Source organism: Pygocentrus nattereri, chromosome 6, assembly GCF_015220715.1.
Source record: "Pygocentrus nattereri isolate fPygNat1 chromosome 6, fPygNat1.pri, whole genome shotgun sequence".
Lineage (NCBI taxonomy): Eukaryota > Metazoa > Chordata > Actinopteri > Characiformes > Serrasalmidae > Pygocentrus > Pygocentrus nattereri.
The window spans coordinates 16960010-16980014 of record NC_051216.1 but is presented as its reverse complement, the minus strand read 5'-3'; the positions used below and the strand labels follow the sequence as shown (position 1 = coordinate 16980014).

The window sequence follows — 20005 nt, the reverse complement described above, 5'->3', positions numbered from 1 at the left end:
CCAAGCAAACCTCAATAGTCCCCAAAGAAAATATATTTTTTTCTATTTTACCATCATCAAAATTACATATAAAAACTCATAGTACATAATAGTACATAAAATGGTTATACTGGTGTTGTAGACGTTGTGACTCCTGGTTTCTGTCACCACCACAATAAAGAAATCTGAATTGGTAAGTTTCTGTACAATAAACCATTTAACATCAAACCACTCTGAATTACTTTGTTTACTTCTTAAAGATTAAAATATGCAGAGAATTTGAAAAAAAAACATGGAATTTAAGTTGGGGGTCCTGAAATGTTAGCATATTTGTGACAACCACCATGAAGTCATACATATATACACTGCTCAAACAAATAAAGGGAACACTTAAACAACACAATATAACTCCAAGTAAATCAAACTTCTGTGAAATCAAACTGTCCACTTAGGAAGCAGCACTGATTGACAATCAATTTCACAGCTGTTGTGCAAATGGAATAGACAACAGGTGGAAATCATTGGCAATTAGCAAGACACACTCAATAAAGGAATGGTTCTGCAGGTGGGGACCACAGACTCCATGTACTCGCCAGAGGTAGCCTGACTGCCATTAGGCACCGAGATGAGATCCTCAGACCCCTTGTGAGACCATATGCTGGTGCGGTTGGCCCTGGGTTCCTCCTAATGCAGGACAATGCTAGACCTCATGTGGTTGGAGTGTGTCAGCAGTTCCTGCTAGATGAAGGCATTGAAGCTATGGACTGGCCCGCCCGTTCCCCAGACCTGAATCCGATTGAGCACATCTGGGACATCATGTCTGATCCACCAACGCCACGTTGCACCACAAACTGTCCAGGAGTTGGCGGATGCTTTAGTCCAGGTCTGGGAGGAGATCCCTCAGAAGACCATCCGCCACCTCATCAGGAGCATGCCCAGGCATTGTAGGGAGGTCATACAGGCACGTGGAGGCCATACACAATACTGAGCCTCATTTTGACTTGTTTTAAGGACATTACATCAAAGTTGGTGTAGTTGCAAAGCCTGTAGTGTGTTTTTCCACTTTAATTTTGTTTGTGACTCCAAATCCAGGCCTCCATTGGTTAATAAATTTGATTTCCATTGATGATTTTTATGTGATTTTGTTGTCAGCACATTCAACTTTGTACAGAACAAAGTATTCAATGAGAATATTTCATTCATTCAGATCTAGGATGTGTTATTTGAGTGTTCCCTTTATTTTTTTGAGCAGTGTATATATAGTAGAGAGTTTTAATCTCTCATTCAGAGTTGATGAAGACTTAGTCCAAACCAGCAACATTTCAGTTATTCACCTCTATTAATTAATTAATTAATTCTGAATTAATTCAACATTTGGCTACACACACATATATTGTACAACAGTTTTGGAGACCTAAATCTCTTTTGAAATAAATCTGTTTAATCCTAAACGTGAACCATACCTTGATCTAATGGTTAAATCTGGTCAGAATTGTAACTTTATACCTGTAGAACTTGTTTAATCTACACAGAAAGGTTCTGCTAACAGAAAATCATGTTCTGCAGCAGCTGGGCGTAAGGTCACCATACCCAATCCCAAGCATTGGCTATAGTGACCTCATTAATGCTCTGGCTAAATGCAAGTGGCTAAATGCAAACAATTCCTCACAGTAATGTTTCAGCATCTTATGTAAAGCCTTCCCAGAAGTTACTGCAGCAAAGTGGAACAAACTCCCTATAATTTAATTTAAGAAGAAACATGTCTACAAACCTTTGGACTTATAGTGTAACTGGTAAGAAAGATATACATCATCTGTAAAACTGAAAGCTGCTAGTGACAAACTAGAGGAACTTGATCTGGTGACTCAACGACAAAATAATTGGCAAACTACAAGAAATCAGTCATCTTCTCTTCTTCTCACTTCTGTTTTCTCCAGAAAACCATCCATAGATAACCAACATAGTTTGTTATCTGAAGTCTAAGTGAAGAATTGTCTGAGAGCGGTTCAGAAGCAATGCTTTCTAACACGTGAGTATGTTGGGAAACGACGTCTTTAACCCTCTTGCTATGTTTATTACTGGCTTTGCATCATTATTATGTGGTGTCCCAGAGACCTTGTTACCATGGGTGTAAAAAAAAAAATTCTTTTTCTTTTTTTTTATTCAGATATAGCATTGAGGCTGTTGCTGTACACAGTAAGGAGCTGCTGGTAAAGTATTATCATTAAATACATGGTTTGCACAAACCATTTTTTGTGGTAAAAATTTTTTTTTCTTAAACAAGCAATTCTCACTTCTCTCTCTCTCTCTCTCTCTCTCTCTCTCTCTCTTGTTTTAAACTAACTGTATCACAGCTAGTGATCTGAAGACTGTAAGTGAAGATTTGGCTGAGAGCACGTCAGAACGAGTGCCTTCTAATGGGTGAGTAGGTTGGGAAAAGATGTTTTTACCCCTCGTATTATGTCAAGACTGGTTTTATTTCACAATATTTTTGGGTCCCAGAGACCTAAACTGTGTAAAATTATTATAACAATTTAAAATTTAACAAATTATTGTGCCTTCAAATCTTTCTTTTTCATATTCCTTCAGAATACAGATTACTATAATTTACTGTAGCTTTAACATTCCTCTTATTAACAAACCAAGAGTGCTCATTTAAGAAAGACCCCTGACCCCTGAGTTATAATGTATAATTTTCTGTAGAGGACTTCTGAAACATCTCAATAAGTCAAAATCATGTTTATAAGCAGTACTTACACAATAAGGAAAGTCATGAAGTACCTTGCACAACAGAAGGCACACTTACAGCATTTTCATTTCGTGGCCTATTTGAAAAAGTCTTTAGATGCTACCCGGACAAGTGTAATAGGGTGTCAAGAGGCTTTTCTTATGCACAGAAAGGAGTCATTGGTAAAGTGCAAATAATTAGATGCATGCTTTGAACAAATGCTAAAGCTGCTTTACTTAATGAAAATGGCTGCAGTAACCTAGAAAGGGGCCAGTGAACCATAGTCTGACCACATCTGTCAGACAGTGTTTTGTTTACTCTAATTTTGTTGAGAACAAGGGACACATTTCAGCTTGAAATCCATATTGTAGGCAAAGGGAAAACAAAAACTTATTTACAAAAAAAGGCTATGACATAAACAGTGAAACTCTGAGCACAAAGCCTTTTTGCTCAATTTTGATCTTTTTTTGCTCAGATCTGATCTTTCTTCCTTGCTGGCTTGCACTGTGTGAGTAAGTGACCCATATTAGTCATTAGTGTGAACAGACTTTCTATGCGCTTAAGCTCTCGTAACATGGTTATTTATTGCATGTTTATCCAAACAAGGACCACATCTAAAAGAGGCTCAATTCTAATTTGAAAAAAAAAACAAAACAGATTTGTTTCAGTACACAGCTCTGAAAACATTAGATCTGTGTCACATTCAGGCAAAGAAGTCAGATTTGTGCCACTTCAACCTGGTAATGTGACTGCAGCCATTAACTTTGCACCTTATACTGGCCACAATTCTCACTGCAAGTTGTTTATATGGTCCAAAATCATGACAGAAACTGTCTTCAGGTTGAATCACAGATAATGAGTGTCAAAATCCTCACGTGATGTTATATGTGGGATATGGGATGATACTCAAAATAAGCACATTCTACTAACCCTGTTAACTGCATAAGAATCTGTGCTGCATTTTACCTCGTGTTAGACTGTGCTCTCTCCCTATGTAACTGGAAACTTCATTTTTTGTGAATAAAGAAATACATTAAAATGTAAATTAAATCACTTTGGAGAAGAATACCTACCAAACACTGGTAATGTTAATAATTGTAAACGTGTGTAACTGTGATATACAGTACTGTGCAAAAGGTTTAGGCATCTAAGCAAATTTTACCTCAGCAGTGAGTTTATCACAATATACATTAGAGTAAAGTCATATTCATAATTCAAATAAACATAAAAACAATAAAAAGTAACAAGAATTTCTTGGGTCCTATTTTTCCTTGACACCTTCACAGCTACCACAGAGACTTGTTAATATGTTTAAGGAAGGACTGATTGGTCAAACCAGGAGTTGCTTTTCAACTACATATATATATATATATATATATATATATATATATATATATATATATTAAACATAAACATATATTTTCTACAACTATGTAAACTTTTTGTGTTGTCATGCATACTATTATGATGTTATGTGTCTACAGCTGTTCAAGGCTGTGTTTGCTGTGTTTGCTATTGTTTTTGAGTTTTGATCAAATTTAACTAAAATTGTTACTACCAAAACATTCACTACTAAATCATTTGGTAAAGTTGTGGAGGCGCTATTAATATATTGTTAATTACAAAATAGAATGTTTATTCCCTTACTACATGTTTATTTTCTCCACCCCAACAAGGCAGACAGACAGACATATAACCTCAGACTGAAAACAACAGAGAATGCAATGTCTATGCAAAAATCTATGTGTGTATATCTGTATACAATGTACAACCCCAATTCCAATGAAGTTGGGACGTTGTGTAAAACATAAATAAAATACGATGATTTGCAAATCCTTTTCAACGTATATTCAATTGAATACGCTACAAAAACAAGATATTTAATGTTCAAACGGATAAATTTTATTGTTTTTTGCAAATATTCACTCATTTTGAATTTGATGCATGCAACACGTTCCAAAGAAGTTGGGACAGGGGCAACAAAAGACTGGGAAAGTTGAGGAATGCTCAAAAAACACCTGTTTGGAACATTCCACAGGTGAACAGGTTAATTGGAAACAGGTGTCATGATTGGGTATAAAGGGAGCATCCCTGAAAGGCTCAATCGTTCACAAGCAAGGATGGGGTGAGGTTCACCACTTTGTGAACAACTGTGAGAGCAAATAGTCCAACAGTTTAAGAACAATGTTTCTCAATGTGCATTTCATCATCTATAGTCCATAATATCATCAAAAGATTCAGAGAATTGGGAGAAATCTCTGCAAGTAAGCAGCAAGGCAGAAAACCAACACTGAATGCCTGTGACCTTCGATCCCTCAGGCGGCACTGCATTAAAAACTGACATCATTCTGTAATGGATATTACCACATGGGCTCAGGAACACTTCAGAAAACCACTGTCAGTGAACACAGTTCGTCGCTCCGTCTACAAGTGCAAGTTAAAACTCTGCCATGCAAAGCGAAAGCCATATATCAACAACACCCAGAAACGCCGCCGGCTTCTCTGGGCCCGAGCTCATCTGAGATGGACTGACTCAAAGTGGAAAAGTGTCCTGTGGTCTGACGAGTCCACATTTCAAATTGTTTTTGGAAATCATGGACGTCGTGTCCTCCGGGCCAAAGAGGAAAAGGACTGTCCGGATAGTTATCAGCACAAAGTTCAAAAGCCAGCATCTCTGATGGTGTGGGGGTGTGTTAGTGCCCATGGCATGGGTAACTTGCACATCTGTGAAGGCACCATTAATGCTGAAAGATACATACAGGTTTTGGGGCAATATATGCTGCCATCCAAGCAACATCTTTTTCAGGGACGTCCTGCTTATTTCAGCAAGACAATGCCAAGCCACATTCTGCACGTGTTATAACAGCGTGGCTTCGTAGTAAAAGAGTGCGGGTACTAGACTGACCTGCCTGCAGTCCAGACCTGTCTCCTATTGAAAATGTGTGGCGCATTATGAAGTGCAAAATACGACAACGGAGACCCCGGACTGTTGAGCAACTGAAGTTGTACATCAAGCAAGAATGGGAACGAATTCCACCTTCAAAGCTTCAACAATTAGTGTCCTCAGTTCCCAAACACTTATTGAGTGTTGTTAGAAGGAAAGGTGATGTAACACAGTGGTAAACATGCCCCTGTCCCAACTTCTTTGGAACATGTTGCAGGCATCAAATTCAAAATGAGTGAATATTTGCAAAAAACAATAAAGTTTATTATTTAAGTATATTTATTATCCATATGAACATTAAATATCTTGTCTTTGTAGTGTATTCAGTTTAATATAGGTTGAAAAGGATTTGCAATTCATTGTATTTTGTTTTTATTTATGTTTTACACAACGTTCCAACTTCATTGGAATTGGGGTTGTATATATAAGCCTGGCAAGACTTGCATGTGCTATGCAGACATCAGGTCTTTACCACTTCCTCACTTAAGCTGCCACGACATGACTTTCAATTGTCTGACATGAGCCAAAGTACTTCTTACTTCTACTAAACAAAGAAGTGAGAACTGCATCTGTCTTTCTTGGTCATATGCTTTGTGGTTACCAGATCATCCAGCTACCTCACATGAAAACATATTCCTGCCACATTTACTCTGCTTATAGAGAAGACACATCACTTTATTAAGAGTGATGTTGTGAAAGGTGTCAGATTTTTGTAAGTATTTCCAATAAAACAAATAACAACTAAATACAGATATCTGTTTTGCTTCATTGTAGTTAGCAACTGAGGGGGGAGCCGGGGGGGGGGAGGGGGGTACAGCAGTCACCTGTTTTCTTAATCCTCTAAACGAGTGTTATTCTACTTAGTCTAAACTGCAGAGAGTGGAAGCTTTACGCTGCTAACTAATGTGAGAAATTTGGCAGGAATAGTCAGAATCTTCAGATTACGACTTTTATTCACTTGCATGCAAGGCACAGCTTGGTCACCAGTTTCATGAATACATGGTCTGACATGGTTTAAGTATAGATATACTAGGGTTCAGGGGAGGAAGCAAAGAGGGAGGGGAGGGAGGTGAAGTGGGAATGATCAAAAAGTTAGGGAAGATGGTAAAGGGGATCTGGGGTCAGGGAAGGGTGAAGATGTTCTTCCCACAGGAGGAACCATATAGCTATAACATCAAAGGACACAAGACGTTACAGCTCACACAACAAAAGGACAGCATATGTAGGAACATAGAAATAAGCACATGTAAAGAGTTAAACTTTCTCTCACTGACGTTATGCTTGTACTAGCCTAGCCCAGCAGTCTACAGCTCAAAGCACCACAGAACAGGTTTGATTCCAGCTTCTGTCACTCCAGTACCAGTTGCTTGAATATATTGTGTACACATTATTTTTTATAATATAATATTTTGCCAAACCATCAAATATGAAAATACGGGAACTCTTTTTTACCACCTCACCCCCTTTCAAATAAAAAAAAAATATATTGCCTCAATTAGTTGTGACTTAATTGGAATTTGTAAGTGGTAAACAGGTTCGTGTAACTTTAAAAGTCTGTGTTCTTTAAACAGTAAGTGTGGTCCAAATTGCACACTGTATCGTGTTTAGATAACACCTTGGATTTCGGTCCATCAAGTTTACATTCCCCAAGTGGCACCTGGCAAGGTGCATGAAATATAGGTTGCTAGGAAATTTCTCCAAAAGAGTTTCAGATGATACACACTTCTCTTGGCCAAAGCACAATGAGTGTCAGTCTTTTAGTACTTTGCTCACTTGGGATTTTATAGCTTACTAAATTAGCTAGCTGGACACAGAAGCTGAGGGACTAATAACAGAAAACCCATCCACTTCATTATGGGAACCGAAGCTAACAGAATTTAATTGACTCATCTGTGTATTGCTTCGGGAGGGTAATTCTGTGACTGTAGTTAGATGTCTGTATGCCCCATTTTTCAACAGGACTGCATCTGGACATGTGATGTGATAAAAAAATACTTTGCAGGCTATAATAAATAATAAAATATACATCAGTTAATTCAAACACCACAATCTGATTGAGTAAAAGCATTTTTTCTCAATAACTGTATCATTCTGCTAAGCACCAGTTGCTTAGTAATGTTCACACTATTGCAGCAAACATGAATTGTGTGTCCCCCTTTATAGCAGAAAGATGTGAATACGTCATTGCCTGGCAAGCCACCCATCAGACGAACTCAAACAAACATGTCAAAGGTTATTTTATATTTTAAGGTTATATTATTTTATTATTCAAGAAAACCTGAAATATGTATTACCTGTAATTTGATGTTCTACAGTAATTGCATGGCAAGAAATGGCTTGATTGCAGGGGTGCATATTTTAAGATCAGAGCAACACAGGTCAAAGTTATGCACATCTGAATTTTGTCTAAAGGCTGGAGCATTCCTTGGCATTGCACCATATAGCTGCTCTAAGGGCAACAAAATAACTCTGTCAAAACTGAATAGATGAGACACTAAAACCTGTTTGCTCTGTGAAAGTCCATTTATGCTGTAGTTGTGACTACGTTTTAAGATTAATACATACAAAAACAAAAAATGGATACATTAGATACCTTCTATAAGACAGTATTTGACCCACAGTCTGTTCTGGTCAGATTCTGATGAAAAGAATGACAGTATGACTGTATTATATTCTGAACTTGTTTTTGCATCTATTTTTATATTATTCATATATCATTATATTTTTCATATATCAAGTCAGTAGATACATTCTTGAAAGAAAATTGGGCTGGGGTGCATCTTTTTGGGATGAGGCACAAATAACCTTTATTAATATTCATAATAATGTTTAAATAATTAATTAATATTTCTCTTACAGTGCTTACTTTATAATGGATACAGAACTGTCTGTCAAAGCACAACCATATCACAAGCTAATCTTTTGATCCTAGGTAATCCCTGGGTGACCGAATCTGTACATCCTGGAATCTCTGAATCCTGGAAAATATTATATAATTTTCAGATGTCTTGTTAAAATATTTTATCCCCTCCCTTAATGAGTCTGTTTATCCCTCTAAGTGTCCATCTCTTGTTCTCTTCTTTGTAGAGATTAGAGCTGTGGTGTTTGGGGGGAAGTTTTCTGGGAAGAGCTTCTTGATTAACTCTTTGTTTGGAAAAGACTTGGTTCCAAATGACAAGAGGACTGCTCAGTCTAAGAAACTACAGGGAAGCGTGTGTGGAAGAAAACTCACGCTGGTCGACACTCCAGGTTGGTGGAAACATTTTCCACTGAGTGACACTGCAGAATTTCTGAAACGGGAACTTGTTGAAGGAGTTTCTTTGTGCCATCCAGGACCCCATGTGGTCTTACTTGTCATCGAGATTGACATTCCATTCACAGAGAAACACAGGAAAGCTGCAGAAGATCACCTTCAACTCCTTGGTGACCAGATCTGGACACACATGCTTGTGCTGTTCACTAGAGGCCACACTCTGGGGGAGAGAACTATAGAAGAGCACATTGAAAATGAGGGGGAAGCTTTAAAGTGGTTGATAGAAAGATGTGGGAACAGATATCATGTCTTTGGCAATACAGCATTAAATGATAAATCTCAGGTGACACAGCTGCTTGCAGAGATTGAAGATATAGTGGAAAGAAACAATGGCACTTATTTCCAAATTGACACAAAAATACTGGAAAAGGCTGCAGAGTGGAAGAAGACTGTGATGACCAAAGCACAATCCAGAGTGTTAAAACTACAACAAAAGACACACCTTAATAAAGGTAAGTTCAGTGTCTTTTACTGTTTCCAAAATATATAAACTTCAGTATTTTATCCTCTTGATAATTTTGTACCATGTTTCCCCAGAGTTGAGAATTGTGTTGCTGGGTTGGGTGATCGCTGGGAAGAGTTCAGCTGGGAACACCATCCTTAACAAAACAGTGTTTGCTAATGATCGCAGTACTGTTAAATGTCAAAGTGGGTGTGGTGAAGTGGATGGAAGACCAGTAACTGTGCTCGATACACCCAGTTGGTTTAAGTACTTTCCCTCACAATACACTCCAGCATGGATAAAGTCTGAAATTTTTAAGGGTGTGTGTCAGACCGTTACTTCCCCACATTGTATACTTTTAGTGATTCCTGCAGACACATCATTCAAAGAAGATCAGAAAAAGGTCATTCAAGAGAATATGAGCTTACTTGGAGAGCAAGTGTGGGGGCACACTATTGTACTTTTCACATGGGGTGACATACTTGGAGACTTGACCATAGAGCAGCACATTGAGAGTGAAGGTGAAGCCCTCCAGTGGGTGGTTGAGAAATGTGAGAACAGATATCACGTCTTCAACAATGAAGAGAGGGAGAATCGTGTTCAGGTTACGGAGCTGCTACAGAAGATTGATGAGGTGGTGGCTCGAAACAGTTTATTCCAGCTGAATACTCAGACAAGTGGCAGAATTCATGCAAGGCAAGAAGAAGTGGATGCACAGGCACAGATCACTGATGAGCATGATTTACAAGATGTGGTCCAATTTGTGGATGAAGAATGGAGAAGACGGGACAAGGAGCTTCTAAGAAGGGTTTCAGAAGTGAAAAAGGACATAAAGGCTGCACTCCCTAGAAGGGGAGATAGAAGTATGGATTCCCCTCTTGAGTGTGAGTTTCTTTATGGACAGTGTCCTTTAGCTGTTAAATCTTTTAGTGCTACAATAAAAATAACATTACATTTTTTCTGCAGTAAGTAGGATATGTTTACACACTGCAACAGATGATCACTATGATGAAGAAGTGCCTCAAACAAAGCTGGAGTCTGGCAGTGAGTAAATCAGTCCATTTTTACAGTTTGTTGTATTGTAAAGCTCTGCTAATTACATTGTCCAAGAATTTTCAGCAGTTTTGTGTAATACAAGAAAATCATGGTGCAAGCAAATATCACTGTGTCTCAATGTCTACAATCAGATGTAGAAACAGTTCAGAATGAGGCCAAAAGTACCCTGAAACTCAAGTGTCAGATTAAAGAGATGCTTGATCGGGAGTGGAGCAGACGTGAAGAAGCATTAATGGGAAGATTTCTGGAACTGTTGAGTGAGTGCAGATATGGTGAGCAACAGATCTTCAAGTGTAAATTAGTAAATACACTATTTTCACTTAAATTGTTATTATTATTATTAGCATTGTACAATGACTATACAATAGAAACATGATTGCCAGCCAGTTGTTTCATTTGTACCTCATATGTGCTGGCATCCGTGTTGTTCGTTTTTCTACAGAGGTGCTGTCAGAGCCAACTGAAGAAGACAAAGAAAGATCCAGCCAGAAAGTCTTTGACTGGTTTCAGGGATGGTCAGCAGGTTATGCATCATCTACAGGCCATATTCAGTCTGACGCATGATGTCCTCATAAGAGTTTTGTAATGGTTAGGGTTAGGGTTAGGGTTACATAAAACATGTAATCAGCAATGCAGTAGATTGTGTTTCTGTAATTTTATATTTACATTAAATAATAACTCTGCAGGTCACTCACTCAAAAGGAGTTGCCTTCAAAAAATATAGACAAGGCAATCATGAGTTATGCGCTGACAGCTGAATACAGTGCTTTTTCACTCTGAGGGATAGCAAATGTGACCTGTTCTGCAAAGAGAAAGAAAGAAGTCCAGGCTCCTCTGGTGATTTTGTTTGCTAAAGGAAAATGAAAGAATGCTGATTTGTAATTTTTGTTCTTTAAATTGTAAAAGTATCCTGAGAGATTACTTTTCTTTCTTCTCTGTACGTTGTTTACTTGCATTGATGGAGTAATGTAAAGAAAATATAAACTATATGTCCAAACATATCCAGACATCCGTTGTTCTCAGTGAATTTAAGGTGCACATATTCACAATACACAAATTAAATATCTGTATTTGGTCCAGGTTACATTTTGTAAAGGGAGAATTCAGAACACAGTTGCTTTTTACATTTTTAGAATGTTTTTTAGAAGACTTAACAGCTAATTAAAACAAATCTTCAAAAAAAAACAATCAATGCCTGTTTAACTATTTTAACGGCAGCACACAGCATGCTCATTAGATAAATTCTAGAGAAAATCTCAACTAATGGCTTGTTTACAAACTCTTTACAAAGTTCCTGCTGAAGCCTTAGTTGACCAATAAATCCATTTATAAACTCCTTTGAGGGATAATGAAGCTAATAATCTCCTCAATAGTGGATGTGTGTGAGTGATTAGTGTACATCAGTGTAGTACTAGACTGCTGCTTGAGGATTGAGAAAATAAAAAACCTACACATTTCAGAGCTTAATATAAATGATAAGCAAAATTTTACATTAAAATGTTTAACAGAAAAATTACATGAAGAAAATTACAAACCAATAGCAGTCAGTAACAGTGTAAATTTTGTCAAAATTGCAGCAGAGTTCTCACAATAGTTCTCACTCTAATTGCATTTGAAATGTGTTCATTTTTATATATTGCAACAGAATATTAAATTCTGTTATGTGTAACAGTGGGAAGCGATGATGAGACAGACGCATATGCGCAGAAAAGCAAGATTTATTAAGGGCAAATCCATAATCAGGGTCAAGATGGTCCAGGGTCAGAGAGCCAACACAGAGAGCAGGAGGGACAGACATGACGAAGATCACAGGAATCCAAACACAGAAGCACAAACACCTCAAACAATACATACACCTCAAACATGAACCAAACTGCACGTGAATACAATACAAAGACCAGCAAACTCATAATGGAACACACAGGGCTTAAATACAACAGGGGTAATGAGGATTCACAAGACACAGGTGGTAAACACAGGTGATTACTATCAAGGGCGGAGTCTGTAAACAAGGGGGCAGGACCGAGAGGTATCAAAGCACAAGTACATGGACCAGACCAAAACAAAAGCAGCATGGATGACTGGGAGGGGCCAATCGTGACATTATGATACAAAAGTACTAATACCATTTAGGACAGTGTATTCAGTATTAAGCCATCACTACTTTTTCAAAGTATTTTGCCAAACTCTGTTTATCCCATATTCATGAATTATTTATATAACTTGCTTGCTGTTTTATCTGTGGGGACAGGCGGCTTTGATTTTTCTTACCTTGTCCCTTGCATGCCCCCTGCAGCTGTGGACAATGAGGTTTCCCATCAGACCACCCTAACACAGAAAGAAAACAAAACCTACCTTTGACTCTGATATGATGATTCATTATAAATAATTATACACTAAAGACAGAGTTAACTCTAGATAATTTCATGTTTTTTAATTGCTGATAGAATAAGTAGAATGTAGAAAAATACATATTTAAAGAACTAAAGCAAAGAATGAACCAACATATTTCATAACATGAAAGCAAAAGCAATCAGAGAGAAGTGAGGCAAGATACCACAAAAACATTTTCCCAAAGCATGTGACACTAACAAGTTTTTGTTGTTAAAGGGGAACGCCGCTGATTTTGCAAAATTACTTAATCATTCAATTGTTTAAATGTGAACAAAATCATTCAGAATGGTTTGCGCCTTTCGAGAGAAATTTACTAATTGAAATTGTTCACCATTATAGCACTAGGAACCAGACATCTGTACGTCTACAATACAAATATCACCATTTTATCCTAAATGACTAGTGAACTTACATGTGTCGAATAAGGTTTTATATGTCATGCTGATAACAGTAATTGATTATGTAACTGTTTTTGTAAGTGACTAAATCTACTTTCCTCAAAAGAGATTATTTTAGTTATGAAGACCTGCCCTAAGGTTTCATTGGTGGGATAGAGAATCCTGAGTGTTCTAAAGCTCCAGTCAGGAATCATCTGACCTCAATGTGGTGAAATGAAAAGATTTAATACAGACATGAGAAAATCAGTCTGGTTTGTGTGGAAAATATAAAAATACATGATAAACAGACACAAGATGTACTAAAAGATGCAGCTAAAAGTTACAACCCCAATTCCAGTGAAGTTGGGACGTTATGTAAAACATAAATAAAAACAGAATACGATGATTTGCAAATCCTTTTAAATCTATATTCAATTGAATACACTACAAATACAAAATATTTAATGTTCAAACAGATAAACTTTATTGTTTTTTGCAAATATTCACTCATTTTGAATTTGATGCCTGCAACACGTTCCAAAGAAGTTGGGACAGGGGCAACAAAAGACTGGGAAAGTTGAGGAATGCTCAAAAAACACCTGTTTGGAACATTCCACAGGTGAACAGGTTAATTGGAAACAGGTGAGTGTCATGATTGGGTGTAAAGTGTGCATCCCTGAAAGGCTCAGTCGCTCACAAGCAAGGATGGGGCGAGCTTCACCACTTTGTGAACAACATTGTTGAGAACAATGTTTCTCAACGTTCAATTGCAAGGAATTTAGGGATTTCATCATCTACAGTCCATAATATCATCAAAAGTCTGGAGAAATCTCTGCAAGTAAGTGGCAAGGCAGAAAACCAACAATGAATGCCTGTGACCTTCGATCCCTCATGCGGCACTGCATTAAAAACTGACATCATTCTGTAATGGATATTATCACATGGGCTCAGGAACACTTCAGAAAACCACTGTCAGTGAACACAGTTCGCCACTCCATCTACAAGTGCAAGTTAAAACTCTGCCATGAAAAGCGAAAGCCATATATCAACAACACCCAGAAACGCCGCCGGCTTCTCTGGGCTCGAGCTCATCTGAGATGGACTGACGCAAAGTGGAAAAGTGTCCTGTGGTCTGACGAGCCCACATTTCAAATTGTTTTTGGAAATTATGGACATCTTGTCCTCCGGGCCAAAGAGGAAAAAGACTGTCCGGATTGTTATTAGCGCAAAGTTCAAAAGCCAGCATCTCTGATGGAATGGGGGTGTATTAGTGCCCATGGCATGAGTAACTTGCACATCTGTGAAGGCACCATTAATGCTGAAAGGTACATTCAGGTCTTTTCCCTGTTTATTTCAGCAAGACAATGCCAAGCCACATTCTGCACGTATTACAACAGCGTGGCGTCGTAGTAAAAGAGTGCCGGTACTATACTGGCCTGCCTGCAGTCCAGACCTGTCTCCCATTGAAAATGTGTGGCGCATTATGAAGCGCAAAATATGACAACAGAGACCACGGACTGTTGAGCAACTGAAGTTGTACGTCAAGCAAGAATGGGAAAGAATTCCACCTACAAAGCTTCAACAATTAGTGTCCTCAGTTCCCAAACGCTTATTGAGTGTTGGTAAAAGGAAAGGTGATGTAACACAGTGGTAAACATGCCCCTGTCCCAACTTCTTTCGAATGTGTTGCAGGCATCAATTTCAAAATGAGTGAATATTTGCAAAAAACAATAAAGTTTATCAATTTGAACATTAAATATCTTGTCTTTGTAGTGTATTCAAGTGAATATAGGTTGAAAAGGATTTGCAAATCATGTTATTCTGTTTTTATTTATGTTTTACACAACATCCCAAATTCATTGGAATTGGGGTTGTATAAATAATATCACTAACCAGAAATAATTGCAGCCACTTCATTGTCCAGAAAGACAATGTTTGGTCTATGACAAGTCCTGAAAGCTAAAAGTACATAAAAGTACATACTGACATAAGAAGAGTTTTATTAAAAAATATAAATATAAATACAAATATACAATTCTTCAAATGAATGAGAAACTAGGTATTACCAACGAAAGTCTTTTTTTTAAGCTGTGGCTACAAATTTTAGTTCTTTTTGGTGGTGTTTGCAATTATGTAACACAGAGAATAAAACAGTTTGATCGTTTTACCAAACATTTAACATTGAAATATTGTCACGATTGGCCCCTCCCAGTCCTGTATGTGTTTGTGTTGGTATAGGACACATGCTCTTTTGTTTTGGTGTTCTAGTCCTGCCCCTTGTTTGGTTACTCCTCCCCTAATTGTCTCCACCTGTTTTTCACCTGTCCCTCATATCCCTGTTGTATTTAAGCCCTGTGTTTGTACTTGGTCTTTGCTGGTCTTTGTATTGGTCTATGTTTGATGTTTGCTTTGTTTCTCGGTGTGGTTGGTTGTATTCTGGTTTTGTCGTGTCTGTCCCACGATTTCTCCGTATTGGCTCGATGACCCTGGACTGTTCTGACCATAACCTGGATTTGCCCTCAATAAAAGTTGCTTACCTACGCACATGCATCCGCTACCTCACTCCCCATTACAAATATATAGTAAAAAAAATTTAAATATCTCATTTTAAAACAGATGATGTCAAACCTTTTTACTGCAGGGTGTCAAACAAATCCTACAGTTTTTATTGAAAAATAGGTGTCTTTAGAAACTGAAAGTCTTTAGAAACTGAATGACTTTAGAAACTGAATAGCTTGAATATGATTTCTGTTGATACTTCACATCTATATGTCCTCTATCACTGTCTGTAGGTGCAGTTTGCCTGACAGTGAAAGAAATATTTTAGGCAATAAATATTTTAGCTTCAACATTATTTTTGTGCTTGTAATATATTTCTCGTGTAGATTTTAGGTTTTGTGTTTGAATTCTTGAAAAGACATCATAACAGAAATGAATGTCTTAATATAACAAACTGGGAACACATACACAAACTCTTGTATGTATGAGAAACTATTACAAATATCATGTTAATTACTTTACTCAATTCAGAAAAGTGGTTAACCTGGAAAACCTTCCATTTAAATCACCCTCCACATTTGTTAAAGAGACAACATTAACACACACATGCTTCACTATGAGCAACATTCAGTCCTCCTCAACGCTGTCGCCTGGGTGTTTGTGGACAAACTGGATTAACTTCCAGCGAAGGATTCACAAAACATAGAAACGTCACAGAGAATGAAAATAGGTATTTTGTTTAAATATTGCCATTAACTCTCAAATGATTTATTTTTTTCCAATATGTTTAACTTCACTTAGAAATTATGCACTAAAATTTGCAGAAATGACTGTTGTATTTAAGTTTGGCCTTTGTAAAAGAGGTTTTCTTTGTTTTTTTTTGTTGGTGTTTGAATCATGGCAAAAAAATATTTTATACCTGTGAGCATTTCTTATTTCAGTGAAACAAGAAAATCCAAAAAACAGTCCCTAGGTTGTCTTGAGTTAAAATAAACAGTATTTTTATTTTTCCATTAGATTTTAAGGAAAACAAAGTAAATACAGAATAAAATAATAAAAAGCAAAAAACACGATTTATACTTTTATTCAAGGAAAACATAGAAAGAATAACTAAAAACTGTTTAGAATAATAAAATATAATACAAGCAGGTTTTCATTCATGTTTAAAATATTATTGATAAATAAATATCAAAATAAAAGACATTATTTATATAGCACTTCTCATGTTAATCACAAAACCTCCAAGTACTTTACTCAGGAATCTACGTAAACATTGGAGAACTACTTGTTATATTTATTTATTATAAAGAGTTTTTCTTGTTTAAGGTGCTAATTCTGCATTGAATGTGTTTTTACACATCAGAAAACTGAAAAAAAGAAAATGCTTACTGCACTTTCATAGTAAAATAGAGAGTGAAGTGATGACAGGCTCTTGATTCTTCATCCACTGTGAGTCACTGCAGGAATTGCCTCTGAAATGCTGAGAGAAGACATGAACTCGTCAGACACAAGAACAGCTATTTTATCTCATAATTATCTGTTACTACATAACTCGCTTCTTTCCGTTTTGTCTGTTTTTAGTCTATCTTGTTATCTATCTGACTCTAGATAGAAAAAAGTTTCAGCAGTGTTTGGGGTGTCTGGTGGTCTCAACTTGCCATTTCTTTGCTTCTTCTAGCAATGTTTGCCATGATGGCCATGATGGCCATGATGCCCATGATGATGCCCATGATGGTGTCCATGTCCATGTCCATGGTGATGTCCGTGATGATGCTCGTGGTGATGTCCATGGCCATGATGCTGATCAAAGGGGCCAGAAACTCCATATCCATACCCTCCATGAGGCCCTGGGCCCATTGGTGGATAGCAGGGACCCCCTGGTGGTGGAGGTGGATATGGCATGTTGTTGTAAGGACTTCCCCAAGGCCCTGGCTGCTGATGTCTGTAAGGGTCCATAGTGATCCTATCCTGAAACAGAAATCAGAACATCTGTTTTACACTAATATATAATAATTACACACCAAACAGATTGCAAGAGAGGTGACACACCTTCTAGATTCAGAACTACAGAATGTACATTTTAACAATCTACATCATCACTAGGCCATGGATATATGGGCTGTTTCCATTTACATTCATTTTAATACCATAAATGTAAAGCCCAAACTTCAGCTATTTCTGTTGTGGTTAGTTACAATGAGCTGAATATTTCTGATAGTAGTTTGATTCGGCATGGAATGAACTGAAACCTCTCACACACTTTAAGTGGCCAGGTGACCACTGATTAACATCAAAGAATGCAAAGATGAAAAAGTGACAAGAATCAAGCAAAAAAGAGAAATTAAGAAGACTACAAATCAAAATCAGACCTTTTCAATGGAATGCTTACTTCTACTAAGCTTCCACTGCTGCTATTGTCAACCAGAGTTGCAGATTAGCAATTGCAGAAGTACAGTATAATAACAGTAACCAACTAGTTGTATATTCATCATCTGAGTCCTGATTCCTACTACTGTCATTTTGATTGTTGATCTCAGTAGCCTAAAAATTGATTAATCTTTTGAACTGCCACAAGGCCAGTACCAATTTCTGTATAACACAACACAATATTCAGATGTACAACTGTCCCCAGGAAAAGTCAAATACAGGCATGAGAAAATATTGATGTAGCACACCTGTGTGGAGTTGAACCATGAACATAATCAACAGCGTACAAATGTGCTAAAAGATGGGGCTTCATATGTTTGAGTCATAAACATCACTGCCCAGCAGAGAGTGCAGCAGCCTCATGCCCAGTACGACTGTTTTAGTCTATGACACTTCCTGAAGGCAAAAATGTGGGATGGGAGAAACCGAAGTCTAACTATACTATGCAGAGTTCGTTCTCCAAGAACAGTTTTAATTCTTTTTTGAAGGAGAAGTCTGATTGTGAATTTTAGTTCCTTTTAATGAGATTTTACCATTATAACATCAGTATTTGAGCATGGCATATTACCTGTTTTACAGTCTATTTCAAGAGCACCTATGATTTAAGTAAAGGAAAACATACTTACCCCCAGTGATGAGTCAAAAATTCAACAGTGTTGAGCCAGGTGCCAGGTGAAGAGCTGAATTCAGTAGGTGCTAGGTGAAGAATGGGTGTCACTTTATACTGAAAGTCTGGAATGACGTCATTACGGGTGACGCGTTCTCTGCTCCCACCAACCTGCATATGTATGTAGGAAGTAAGAACTACTTTAGACAGTAAATGGTTTACTTTACTCTTTTAGTATCTATGTTCAGTCTCTTGATTAATGGGTCATCATAACACCACAAAAGAACTGAATGTGTCTAAGAACAAACTGAACAAGTGTTTCAAACCCTCATTTACATACATGTAACAAACTTACCAGCCCTCATATATTGACTATAATTTAACTACATTTGCTTTGAACATATTCAGGACATTTCAAAAACTGGAAAACGTTCAGTCTAAATTATCCAACACATTTGTTTGAGAAAAAACAGCAACACATAAATGTCATCTTTAATAAATATTTAATTCTTTGCACTCAGTGCAGCATGTTAAGGATCTCTTGAGCGTGTACAGAAAAACCGGTTTTATTTCCAATACGCAGCCAGCAGAAGTCACGAGGAAGGCAAAGGCCTGTACTAAGAATGTATTGTTGTTATTGCTTCTGTCAAACCTGTTGTTCAGGATGTACGTTTGGTGTCTGATGCTCCACAATGCAGTTAATTTCAACAGTCACAAAAGTCCTAAAATCATGTATAAAAAGGTTGTCTAATTCGATCAGCGAGTTCTCCTCAAACTAGTTAAACACAGCAATAGAGCAATGATTTAAGCTTCAGGGATCAAAAGGCCACACTGTCAGTGATACATCAAATACGAATACTCAAAGACAAATACAGCCTTCATAGCACTTCACTTATTGGTACAAAGCTACTGAAACTATTTTGATGAAATCATTTTTATTTAACCCTCCTGTTATGTTCATTTGTCAGGAACAGCCATGGTGTTCCCGGGTCAATTTGACCCGGTACATGTTTAATTACCCAAAAGATGTCTGAAACCAAAAAAATCCTAACAAGCAGTGTGAATATTTAATTACTAACTCCATTACTAATTATTCTACCAATATTTAGTGCAATGGTGTTCTTTACCTGTAACAGGTAATGGTTCAATTAGGATAATTCACTCGTTTTTCATTTTAAAAAATGCATGTTCAAACTTTTTTTAATGTTTCACTACTTTATTACTTTTGAAATGCCAACA

General features: G+C 37.2%; 1 protein-coding gene across 1 annotated transcript in view; it reads left to right on the top strand.

Moving 5' to 3' along the window:
* Nucleotides 1-11463, top strand: part of LOC108423946 — a 28550-nt gene extending 17087 nt beyond the window's left edge. Inside the window, exons 7-11 of the mRNA XM_017691633.2 lie at nucleotides 8739-9416; nucleotides 9502-10290; nucleotides 10373-10450; nucleotides 10594-10734; nucleotides 10905-11463. Coding sequence (XP_017547122.2) covers nucleotides 8739-9416; nucleotides 9502-10290; nucleotides 10373-10450; nucleotides 10594-10734; nucleotides 10905-11026 — 1808 coding nt within the window. The 3' untranslated portion in view covers nucleotides 11027-11463. The remainder of the gene's footprint in view (nucleotides 1-8738; nucleotides 9417-9501; nucleotides 10291-10372; nucleotides 10451-10593; nucleotides 10735-10904) is intronic.
* Nucleotides 11464-20005: the final 8542 nt, after the last annotated feature.